Below are 12,724 nucleotides of genomic sequence, written 5' to 3'. Positions count from 1 at the left end.
CAACGCAAGACTATTTTAACATCTGTCCAATTCTAAATATGGCCGTTATATCTAGGGCAGTGATTCTTAACCAGGGTGTCACAAGATCCTCTTAAAGGATCGCCTACACGATTCACAAAGTAAACCCAAAAATTGCAACTAGGACCTGTTGAGATCTTTTTGAGTTCTTTGCAACAGAAGAATTGCTCTATTATTTTTCTGTAGTCAAGATACAAGTGAAAGTTAGGAGCTGTCATTTTCCAAGTAGTGACTTGAGTCTAAAGAGGTTTAGAACCATTGATCTAAGCTTTATAGTGTGGATGAATGTTTTGTCATTCGTGAATGTGTTAACACAGTCACATCTCATGGCATTATGATTTAGTGTTACACCTGTAGTAAGAAGCTGATTTGTGTAATTAGTTTAAGTATAATTAAGGTTTTTATCATTGTTTTAATGTTGTTATTTGCTTGTTGCTGTTAGAGTACACATTTAAATTTGTATCTTGGCATCTCTACTTACTTTTAATTCCTTATGAAAATAAGGGCATTCAGTTTGTGCATCTCTAGTGCTAAAAATGGGTTTACAACTGTGGGAGCATGACGAATGAAGTTCAGAGGTTGGGAATTTCAACAGCCTCATGAATTTGGACATGCTGTTTGTATTCCAAGTGCCAAGGTATACATTGACAGCATAACTAGTCCAAAATACTTGTGCAATATAGCTATGTTAATATTGTTGGAGGACTTTAATCTTTGTATTGTCTGACCTTTGCAGTGATATGCTTCATTATTCTTATTCTTAAGTATTGTCTTCTCCTTGGACATCATTGCTCCATACTAACTTGACTATCACTGCATTACCGAGAAGTAGCCCATGACAAAGCCCTTGCTTTCTAATGAAGGAGGAATAAAGGATTCACTATGGGTGTATTCTGAGTGTAACTTGTTTTATTTATACCTGATCAGAATTTCTGAAAGAGGGACAGTTAAAGAGCATGCATAAATAACTTTATTTCAGATAGTTCAGGCCAGCATCAATGCCCAGTTCCAAGAGAGTAACTGTCTCAAGGAGTGACTCAAATGACAGATTTGGGACTTGGTCTGCAGACATACCTCCTCCCAATAGCTGCTCAGAAGGAGGAGGTCCATAAACTTCTTCCATTTTTTTTTTTTCTTGGGGCTTCCACCTTTCATTGTCTTTGGAAAGGTTAATAGATGTCTGATACATAAGAAACTTAGTCCTGGGCCTCTGTCTGATGGAAGTAAGAAGCAATGCTGTCTGGCTTTTTTGCCTCCTGTTTTGATATATGCATCCTGCTTTATAGTTGCAAAGGCCCTTGCCCACCCCTTACTTAGATCATTTATTGCCTACTAATGGAGGAATGGGTGCAGATTCCCTTAAAGCTGTTGCTGTTTGCCTAGGGATAGTTAGAGCAGTGGTTCCCAACCTTTTTGGACCACGGACTGGCAAACCATGGACCAGAAGTGACCATAGACTGGCAAGCCATGAACCAGCATATTGTATGCCGGTCACTTCCAGACTTCCAATCTGGCAGCCAACCTTCCTGTGGACCAGCAGCCAACCCTTCACGGCCCGGGGGATGGGAACCACTGGGTTAGAGAACTACAAAGTGCTCACTGTTCCCATGGTCTGCATGTGTCAAGGATTAAACCAAGAGAAAGTACTGGTTTATGCCCCACCCTGGTTTTTGGGAGCTTTTTTTTTTTTGCTACTTTAGGCTTCTCTGAAGCATATACAAGTACCTTTCCAATAATTCGTCCTGCTTTTCCTTTGTAAAAATAGCAAAACTGTCAAACTTGGTATTCCTTGTTTTGTCTGACCTGCAGAAGTAGACTGAGCACTTTGATTGAAAGGATGGGAGTAGTATACTTTTTAAGAAATAAATCTGATGACTCAATTGCGTATAAGACTTCTAACATGTATTTAACTGAAACAGGTCTAACAAGTTTGACAGAGTAAATATCTATTTCATTCAGGTTCCACAACCTTGGTATTTATGAATCTTCTTACTGATCCAGTCATTTATAGCATCTCACCCAACTGGTTAGACGAGGCCTCTGATCTAATGTAAAAACCCAAGCAGATCTTCCCCCCCACCCCCACAGTCTTTTACTTTTTTTAATTCATTGTAGACATTTTTTAAAGCATCTGAAACGCACTTTTTCATTTTAGATCACCTTTAAAGCCTCATCTACACTAGTCTTTGAAGAATATTTGAATTTGATTTTAACATAGTACCAGATAAACTTCAATTTTAAATACAGTTTCAGACAAAATGGACTTCAACCAACAAGTTGGTGAGCTTGTCCTGTGAGATTCTGAATGCTTTCAGTGTTTTCTAACAAGTAAGAGTACGTGGTGCTCACAGAATATCTGGATCTAATCCAGGATCTGATTTATTGGTACATGGAGGGGCAAGCGGAATCATTTTCAAAAAAGTATACTTCTACCTAGATTGTAACTGTAGTTCTCAAATCCAGGTAACTACCTAGCCTTGAATAATTTTCAAAATCAGTTTTAGCCAAAACTTTTGCTCTAGCCACACTTTTAAAAACCATATTACCTCAACAAGAATTTTTAAAATATGTTTTACTAACACTGAAACTCATTTGCACTTAAGTTTTGCTGGCATACCTGTGGTGTTTAGTAATGTGAAAACCCATAACCAACATAGGAGTGCCTGTAATAGCCCCAGCAAAGGCATAGCTATACCAGTGAAAAACCCTTTTGCTGGTCTAGTTCAGTTCATTTGGGGAACTGGTTTAAGTTATACTGATGAAAGAGATTTTTCCTCCTGTTAATGTTGTTTCTTGATACAGACATACTGGCACAGTTGCTTATGTATAGGCAGGGCCGGCCCACAATTTTTTGGGGCTCCCTGACGTGAAGAAGCCGGCAGTGGTGGGGGGAGGAGTGGTGAGCAGCCAAAGAAGCCAGCATTGGTGGCGGTGGGGAGTGGGAGAGGGAGTGGGAGTGATCATGCACGTGGCTCTTCTCTGGACTCTCTCAAGCTTCTCCACATCATTTTTGAATTGTGGAGCCCAAAACTGGATGCAGTACTCCAGCTGCAGCCTCGCCAAGGCCGAGTACAACGGGAGAATGACGTCCCGGGATTTGCATGAGAAGCATCTATGGATGCAAGCCAGCGTTCTGCTCACTTTACTACCCACAGCATCTCATTGAAGGCTCATGTTCATGTTGTGGTCAATCATGACCCCCAAGTTCCTTTCATCTGTAGTGCTAACCAGCATAAAACTGCTGAGCCTTTAAGCATGCTGCTGGTTTTTCTTCCCAAGGTGGAGAACCTTGCATTTTTTGGTGATAAACACCATCATGTTCTTGTCCACGTATTTCCTGAGCCTGTCAAGGTCAGCCTGGATTGCCCTCCTGTCTTCAGGTGTGGATGCTTTACCCCATAGTTTGGTATCATAGGCGAACTTGGCCAGTCCACTTCTGACTCCAATGTCCACATCATTAATGAAGATGTTGAACAAAATAGGTCCAAGGACAGAGCCTTGGGGGACCCCACTGGTCACAGGGCACCATGATGGTTGACTTCCCTCAACCACCACCCTCTGGGTCCAACCATGGAGCCAATTCCCCAGCCAGCGGATCGTGGTGGACCCAAGGCTGCAGTTGGCCAGTTTCGCCAAGAGGTGATCATGGGACGCCAGATCGAAGGCTTTTTTGAAGTCAGGATATATGACATCAATCTCCCCTCCCTTGTCCAGGTGATAGGTCACCTGGTTGTAAAAGGAAATCAGATTGGTCAAGCAAGACCTACCCACAACAAACCTGTGCTGGCTGTCCCTCAGGATGTTGACGTCGGCCAGTCCATTAAGGATGGCCTCTTTAATAAACTAAGACCTTCCCCGGGATAGAGGTCAGGCTGATGGGCCTATAGTTTGCCGGATCCACTTTCCTCCCTTTCTTGAAGATAGGCACCACATTGGCCTTCTTCCAGTCTTCGGGCACTTCACTAGAGCACCAGGAGTTCTCAAAGATCTGTGTATGATGCTTGCCAGTTCCTTGAGTTACCCTGGGTGTAGAATGTTGGTATCCAGCCTTTCAAGGTGTTCCTTTATGGGGTCAGCACTGATGGAGGGCAGGGGATCACCCTCACCCAGACCTCCCTGTCCTGTAGTGAGCATGGGTGTCCCGTGGGACTGATAAAAGACCGACAAAAAAGTACCCATTTAGTAGGCTGGCTTTTTCCTGTGCATCAGTTGTCAGTTGTCCCATGTGGTTTAGCAGGGGTCCAATGTTGCCCTTGCTTTTCCTCCAGCTCCCCACATATCTAAAAAAGAACTTTTTTATTGTCCTTGATACTAATAGCTAGTTGGAGTTCTGTCGCAGCCTTGGCTTTCCTGGTTTGCTCCCTGCAGGTCCAGACCTGTGCGGAATATTCTTCCTTGGAGGTGGATCCCGTCCTCCATTCTTTGTAGGTCTTTCTTTTTAGACGCAGGATATCTGCTAGTTCCTTGCTGAGCGAAGCGGGCTGCTGTGCCCTTTTGCTGGCTTTCCTCTGAGATGGAATAGCCTTAGCTTGTGCATCAAGGATTGCTCCCTTGAGGAGCAACCACTCTTCCTGAACTCCCCTCCCCTTGGGGTCATGGTCCCTTAGGGCCTCACTGACAAGCCTCCTGAGCTTGTCAAAGTCAGCTTTCTTGAAGTTGAGGACTTCTTGCATTGCTGACTTGACTTGCTAGCTTTACAGTGATTGGTGAAGGTGATCAGCTTGTGGTTGCTGTCACCCAGCTTCCCTTCGATCGTTAGGTCGCTGATTAGGTTGTCCCTGGTTGCCAGTACCAGGTCGAGCAGCGCTTTACCTCTCGTTGGTCCGTAGACTTCTTGCATCAGATAGAGGTCATCCACGCGCTTCTGGGGGGGGCCAAACTTTTTGACAGATGTGCCACAAGGTAGCTGCTGTGTGTGCCACTTGTGGCACAGGTGCCATATGTTGGCCACACGTCATATGAAAAGGAACCATCCTTAATCTATTTTGCTTTATTTTCACCAATGGCAAAAATATTCTGTCCTGCTTCTGAGGAAAATCCTATCATTAGTTTACTGCCTATGAATATTATGTATGTTGACCCCCACTCTAAGTTTATCCAATTCCAGAGAGCACCTTCTACTAAACAGTGACTCTTTGCTTCCAAAAACTGCTTGTCTCTTTGTCTACTACAAAGATGTCCTTTGACCATAGCCTCAAGGACTGCAGCCTGTAACACCTTGATAGAAGCTGTTCTTTTAACATGTTAACTATAAATTTGTTAGGGGTCACTTGTGTCCAAAAAGAATTATTTAATTGATTAGAGGATGTAGAATTTTAGAATATTAGTCTTAATATTCTGTTCCACTAAAAGTATTGTGTGGCTTTAAAACTGGGAGAGGACTGTAAGTGGTTGTGATACCATGCCACTTCTGTGTTTTTAAAGGACAAAAGGTTATGTTTGTTTCTCTCCGTCATACTTCTCTTTCGGAATGATATTTCTTGTTACAATAACACCCAGAAAGAATTAGGTGCTGTATAAATTTACAATTTATGACACGTCTGCATAGGAGAAAATGTAAGTGCACAGTTGTGGCGGTAACGTGGACAGATTCTTTTTCAGATGCTAATGGATATACACTCCTTAGCCATTATTACTTAGTCTGTTACTTGTAATCATTCTGGTAGAGGAGAGTATTTTGGTTGTTTCTGTTTTGCCGTTGAAGGATTCAGGAATGAAATAGCTATTTAAGCAAATGTGGCCCACCTTGTGCTGTGGTTGCTTTAACTACAGCAGGGGTGTCCAACCTTTTTGAATGTGGGGCTGGATCATGAACTTTTTCTCGCCCAGTGGGCCAGCAGGAGCAGGCGCTTGTGCGGCCTGTCCAGTCTGGCCACAGCCTGGGGGCACAGGGCTCAAGGGGTGCTGCCTGACCCCCCGTGTCCTCCCTGCCACCTGGGCGGCCTCGAGGATGCTCCCACACCTGCGCACCTGGGCTCAGCAGCCAGGGGGACATGTGGGAACTCTACAGGGGGGTGTGGGATGTGCAGGGACACCTCCCTGCTCCCTCTCCCCTGGGACAGCCTGAGCTCAAGCAGCAGGGGTCCCTCACTCCCCGGGGCTTGCAACTCACCACCCCCAGTGTGATGTCTGTGGGCATGGGGGGAAGTGGGGAGGTGGGAGCGGCGCTGGCTTCCTGCCCCAACAGCCACAGCGGCAGCAGTATCTCCCGCAGGCCCGGCTGCAGCATCCCTCTGAGCTGGCATCCACGCCCCCTGCGCCTGCCCACGCACTGCACTGTGACCTGCTCCAGCCCACGCGGCTGGTGGGGCCCGGCGTAGGGCAGGGCCGGCATGCAAATGAGGAAGGGAGGGGTGGGGCTAGGAATGGAAACCCTGCAGTGTGGGAGAGGGGAGGAGCTGGCATGCAAATGAGGAAGGGAGGGGTGAGGCGAGGAAGGGACACTGAAATGAGGGGGAAGGGGAGGAGCAGCACTGAGTCGGCAATGTCAAGCTGACACGGTGCGCGTGGGAACCTTGTCCCTTCCCTAGCCCTTCAGCAGCCATTAGGAAGCTGCTGAGGGGCTGGGGGAAGGACAAGGGGTGGGAACAAAAGTAACCAGTGTTTACTTTTGTTTCCCGTCACAGCACCGTGGGCCACAGAAAATGACTTGGCGGGCTGCATGGTGGCCCGTGGGCCACGTGTTGGACAAGCCTGAACTACAGGATGGCACCCTGGAGGTTTACCAGACAGCTGGTTTTGGTTTCTGAAAATCCACTTGGATTTTGGGGAAACTTTCTCTTTAACAAAAATGAAAAAGTTTACATCACTTGATTTTAACTGACCCAGGTTACTGGAGCTTTTTTTACTCCAGTGATATGGATAGCGATACCTATTAAGTTTAATGTTGGAGATGGTACCCCAGACAAGAATCTCAGTTGACCAGGATCTTTTAGTATTGACTGGCAACTGTTTATTAGGACATTACTGATATCCAGGATGTTTCTAGAGCTAGATTGGTACATACACACGGACAAACACAATTGATGGTTTACCTTTGCTTGACAATACTCAGTAGTGAAACTGCTACAGTTTTTCAATTGCACTGTTGGCCAAATGACTTGGTTGCAGCAATGGAAGTGACCAGCTCTAGTGGTATCATGCTTTGCTTTGCTATAATTATCCACAGCAGCAGACCTGTTTGAATATTTGTGGACTCAGAAAAGTCATGCTGCATTGGCTTACTTCCTTTCCTCATATGGAAGATGTTTTTTCACAACCCGAAGGGGTAGTGATTTTTTTTCCTTATAAAATAGCAGTGAAAGCTTAGACTTCATGCTTCCTGAAGAGAACTGCCGAATTGCCATTAGATGGATTTTTCAAGACCTTACCAAGTCTTGTGAGTTGCCATCATTAGAGGGCTAAATAACTTCTTTAAAAATCTATTAATCTGAAATTTGGAAGAATTTCAAGAAATGATTGTAATATAATTTCTGGTGCTTCTGAGTGCCTGCCAATTTTTGTAGTTTTAGTTGTTTTTCTCTTTCCTTTTGGGCTTTGTGAAAGAAGCATACACAGGGAAGAACTACTATAGTAGTTGCAAATGAAAGTAAGATAAGGTGCAGTCAAATCTGTATGGGAAACTTTAAAAAATTTTTCTTGAGGGTTTGTTTTTTTTGGTCGGGGGGGTGGTTATGGTAACTGGCAGCTTGTAACAATAGCAGGTAGAAGACTTGCAGCAGAAAGTGCATTTTTTTAAAATTCATTATAAGAAATTTGTGCTTTGTAAGCTAAGACGTTCCCCAGAGGAAGTACTGTAACATACATTTGCTAAATATGTTCTCTTAATGTTGTCAGTATACTCTCTGAAGACATTGTTATAACCTACAAGGACTAGCTGAGATCAGCATTCTTAGCACCTGTCAGTACAGTAGCTTGGAGGACTGGGTCCTAAAAAATGAAGGGAATAATGTTATGTTAATCCACTGGTTCCCAACCTCAGGTTGCAACCCAAATGAGGGTCGCACAGGCAATACCAGTGGTGCCAGACACAAAAGACAAGCCATGCCACATGCCGAGCCCACCCCCCAGACAGCCATTGCCGCCACACTCTGCTCCCAGCAGCGGGGCGCAGCAAAAAAACGTTGGGAACCACTGTGTTAATCAATTGTCAAGGTTAGCACCCACATCTTCTCAATGTTAATAACGTAGGATCGTTGACTTTATACTGAACTTGCCCAAATGAAATACAGGTTTCCCTTGCCAACCATGGGGTTTAGGTTCCTGAAGTTTCCCGTGGTTGACAAAACCAGCAGGCCTGGGGGAGCAGGGGCTGTGGGTGGGGTTAAGGGACACCAGCAAGGCTGTGGTGGTTGGGTGGGGGGTGTGAAGTGAGAGGCACAAGCAGGGCCAGGGGGACTGTGGGGACTATTTTCCAACTGTACCCCCCCCCGCCTTCTCTGAAGTGTGGATACTCAAAACTGTGATTGGCAAAACCATGGTTGGCAAGGGAAACCTGTACTATAAAGTAGGTATGGCATTTTCTCACTTTAGGCAGTCTCATATATTTTGCAGACTCCCTAACTATCAACTTGCTGTTAGTTTAATTTTTGTAGTTGGTTATGGATTATTAAAAATCAACTATTTTAGCCTTTTACTAGTATCCTATAATAGCATTAAATGGGTTAAAATTCATTGTGCGAGGCCTGTGAGTAACATCCATGTTTTTAGTAATATTGAAGTGATGTTGTAGACCCAAAGAAAGGTACTGTGGTGCCCAAAAGCTTGTCTGAATCTATCCCAACCATGCAGTAAGTCCAGTAAAAACTGCAAAAATCCTGACCTCACAGGATTTTTTTTTTAATATTGCTCTCTCAAACTTGCATAATTGTCCTATTTAATCAGTTTGAAATTTAGACAGAAGGGGTGCCTGTAGACATGAAGGATGCATGCTCTGTCACACTATAATTACAGCACGTAGGGGCAGACTTGATTGAGTCTGTTGGAGTGTGCTAATTAGCATGCTCCCACAGCTTGTCTTGTGTATTCAGTATTCCCCTGCTTCAGAATGGCAGTGGAGGTACTTTAACTAAGGCTTATTGAACAAGCTTGAGTTAAAGTGCCCCCGCTGCCATTTTGAAGCATGGGACGCTGAATACATGAGGCACTGCGGGTGCTTTAATTACAGTGGCTCTCAAGCTGCTCTAATTAAAGCACCTCTGCCCACCATCAGAGCACAGGTAAAGATGCCCTAAATCGGGGTTGGCAACGTTTTTGGGTAGAGTGCCAAAAATACCCCCAACCTGGACTTGCAAGAAGTTGGTGTGCCAGGGGCACACGGTAGAGGACCCATGAAGGACCCAATCCGTGTTGTGGCAGCGCAGCCCCGGCCCCTTTCCTACCACATGCCTCAAGGTGCACGTGCCAAGCAAAAAGCCTTCGCGTGCCGCACTCTGGCACCCATGCTGGGGGTTGCCTACACCTGCCCTAAATGATTAGTCAAGTAAATTAATTGAGTGTGTATTACCATCCTCTTGTGAATTTGTCATTGGAAACAGTGGCCCTTGGCACAGCATGCATATTTGTTTGATGCGCAGGAAGCAGAAACTGATTTGCACTATTGGTGCAGTAAATAAAACTTCACTGTTTAGGAGGCTTGACCATACCCAATGCAACCATAAACCACACTGTCATGTTGCTCCCATTGCTTTTATTCCTGCTTTTGAAATGCAAGCTTTCAATTCAGTCTTGGGTGGTTGAAAATCTAATTGGTGGTGTTTTTAGAGATGATTTGTTTTTTGTAATAAGTTACATTTTAAATTGTGCTAGAGCATTCCATTACTTCAGCATATTCTTTTTTGTTTGTTTGTTTGTTTGTTTGTAGGACCCCAGCTGAATGCACAGCTAGAAGGTTGGCTTTCTCAAGTACAATCTACAAAAAGACCTGCTAGAGCCATTATTGCGCCGTAAGTATGAAATCTGTGCGTTTGAAGTTTTTAAGGATGTTAAACCCTTTCTTTATCCTGACATTCCTTAAAGCAGCGTTTCCCAACTGGTGTGCTATGGCATTTTGGGCTGGAGCCACGCCCCCCACCTGCTGCTGCTGTGGACATGGACAGATAGGGAGCCTGGCTCCAGCCCAAAATTTTGGCTGGCCGGCCTCATACCACTCCTCCCTGTTGGTGTCCAGCTGGCCACATGCCACTCCATCTCCCCCAGCTCTGCGTCCGGTGTGCCGCTGTGCTTTTTTATATAGATAAGTATGCTGTGGGACGAAAAAGGTTGGGAAACACTGCCTTGGTATTGGTTTTAGTTAAGAGCATGTTTTGTGGACTTTAAGTATTTATAGTATCATGAAACTTGCATAAAATTTGTGCAAATAAATGATTACCTTGTCTGGACAAAGAAGCTATGCTTTAAAACAGGGATATAGGTTGTAGCCATGTTGATCTAAGGACATAGGCAGACAAGGTTCTTTGGGTAAATCTGATATCTTTTATTAGACCAACTGAAATAATTGGAAAAATTCTTCTTAGCAAGCTTTTGAGTTCAAATACCCTTGATTTCTCAGTCTCAGATGAAGCTTGCTAAGAATTTTTCCAACTATTTCAGTTGGTCTAATAAAAGATATCAGATTTACCCAAAGAACCTTGTCTGTCTATGCTTTAAAACATTAATTTTCCCAGAAAGGTTGTGCCAATAAACAAGCTCAAGGAGTGCATTATAATGATGTATGAAGATTGAGGTTTTTTTGGGCTAGGGACTGTGGTCTGTATTGTAGGCCCCTCATGGGGAATATGCCAGCTCTGCAAGTATAGTTATATAGTAGTATAACTGGTATGAAATTGGCAATCTAAATTCTTTAAACAACCTTTGCTAAAGTGCTGTTTGAATTATGGATCAATTCAGGCTTAAGTTGCCTTTGCTATCATTTCTTTCTCTTCATAAAAAACAAATCCTGCAGTTCTAAATATTTCTAAAACTTGGTTTGGGCTCTAGACATGATCTGGTCTGCATTGGCATTTGAAAGATATCTTCAAAACGTTGAAATAAAATTTGATCAGGCTTTAAAAAAAGGTTGATCTTTGATGTGACCCAGCCTGAATAACAGCCACAAATTGTTAGAGAGAAGATTCAGGCTGGACATAAGGAGGCATTACTTTATAGTTAGGGCTGCCAGGCTCTGGAATCGACTCCTAAGAGAGATGGTGCTCTCTCCTATGTTGGGGGTCTTTGAGAGGAGGCTGGATAGGTATTTGGCTGGGGCGTTATGACCCCAGCACTTGTTCCTGCCCGGAGCAGGGGGTCGGACCTAATGATCTGTTTAGGTCCCTTCCATCCCTAAGAACTATGAAATTATGATATATTTGAGTCCAAATAATAATTCTCTTCAGACAGTGAAAATGCCTGGAAACCATGGTCTAATATTCCTCTTTCTTCAAAAAAAACGTAACGCTAATGCTAAACTTCTAGGAAATACATGAGGTAATTGTCTTTTCAGTGTTCCAACAAGACCATGAACCTTGCTACAGTAAAAGCTCTGTTATCCAGCATCCCCCCGGGAATGGGGGGTGCTGGATAACAAAATATGCCGGTTAATTGAGTGGCCCGAACAGGCGTCCTTGCACAGCATCACCGCCCCTCCTGCAGGCCCTGCAGGACAGGGAGGTGGGCCCCACACAGCCTGCTATGCCCCAGGCCATGGGGGCTCAGCAGCACAGGGGGCTCAGCAGCCCCTGCTATGCCCCAGGCCATGGGGGCTTGGAGAAACCGGAAGTGCCACAGTGGGCACTTCGGTTTCACTTTACCTTACAAGCTGGCATGCCGGTTAATAGAATATGCCAGCTTGTAAGGTGCCACTTAACGGAGCTTTTACTGACTTTGCAAAATAACCCTTATTTAATACTGTAAAAGCCCTTATGCTTTACTGTGCTTGAGAGGGTGATTTCAAACCTTATAAACCTAGTAACCCCATTTTCTTTGTGTTTCTTCATGTCTCTGGAAGTAGCGAATGAATTTGACTCAAATTTAGCCGCATGCAAAGATCAAAGAATTCACTGTTTTCTCTGCTGCAAGCCATGAACAAATACTGAAAGAAGTTTCAACTACAGTATGGTTTTGTAGCTGTCATACCCTAAAATCAAAGATGCCCTGAGCCATATAAACATGTTGATAGAACTGCCAGTTACTGCAAAATTCACAAACACTTATGCAAATGTCTAAATTACCAAAGCAACACAGGAGGTGTGAAAAGGAAAAGTCTCAACTGTTCAACTGTTTTGCAGGAAAAAAAATCCTAACTGTATTTTTAAAGGTTCTGAGAAGATAGTAAATTCTAGACTGACTAACCAGCCCTAAGTAGCTTTCTGTTTACAGGATAGATTAGAAAAAACGATGGCAACATTATGGGAGCTATTTCTAAAAATATATTAAGATCAAATTAAAGTTAATAAAGGTAGATGAGGCATAAGATGAAAGAATAAAATAGGTCAGTGCTGTGAGCAGAAAGAAAATGGTAGGGCAGACACCATGGAACATCAGGATAATTTAGTTACAGTGATTTTATTTTTTAAAAATTAAGCATGCCTTCTTTATTTATAATGATACCACAAGAGAGATTGTAAGAAACTGGACCAAAGTCCTACTTAGAACACTGGGGTCTAGAGGACAGGGAACAAAACTGAGACGAGAAATCTGGGTTTTTTGTCCAGCTCTGTCACAGATTTTT

General features: G+C 43.8%; 1 protein-coding gene across 4 annotated transcripts in view; it reads left to right on the top strand.

The window, feature by feature from the left end:
* The window catches only part of MEMO1 (mediator of cell motility 1), a 49,523-nt gene that overhangs the window by 17,481 nt on the left and 19,318 nt on the right, over window positions 1-12,724 (top strand). For all 4 annotated transcript variants that reach the window (XM_006270021.3, XM_019500599.2, XM_059716178.1 and 1 more), the window contains one exon: window positions 9,881-9,962. In XM_006270021.3, the coding sequence (XP_006270083.1) occupies window positions 9,881-9,962 (82 nt within the window). The remainder of the gene's footprint in view (window positions 1-9,880; window positions 9,963-12,724) is intronic.

The sequence above is a fragment of the Alligator mississippiensis genome, chromosome 1 (genome assembly GCF_030867095.1).
Source record: "Alligator mississippiensis isolate rAllMis1 chromosome 1, rAllMis1, whole genome shotgun sequence".
Lineage (NCBI taxonomy): Eukaryota > Metazoa > Chordata > Crocodylia > Alligatoridae > Alligator > Alligator mississippiensis.
This window is presented reverse-complemented; position numbering and strand designations above follow the sequence as displayed.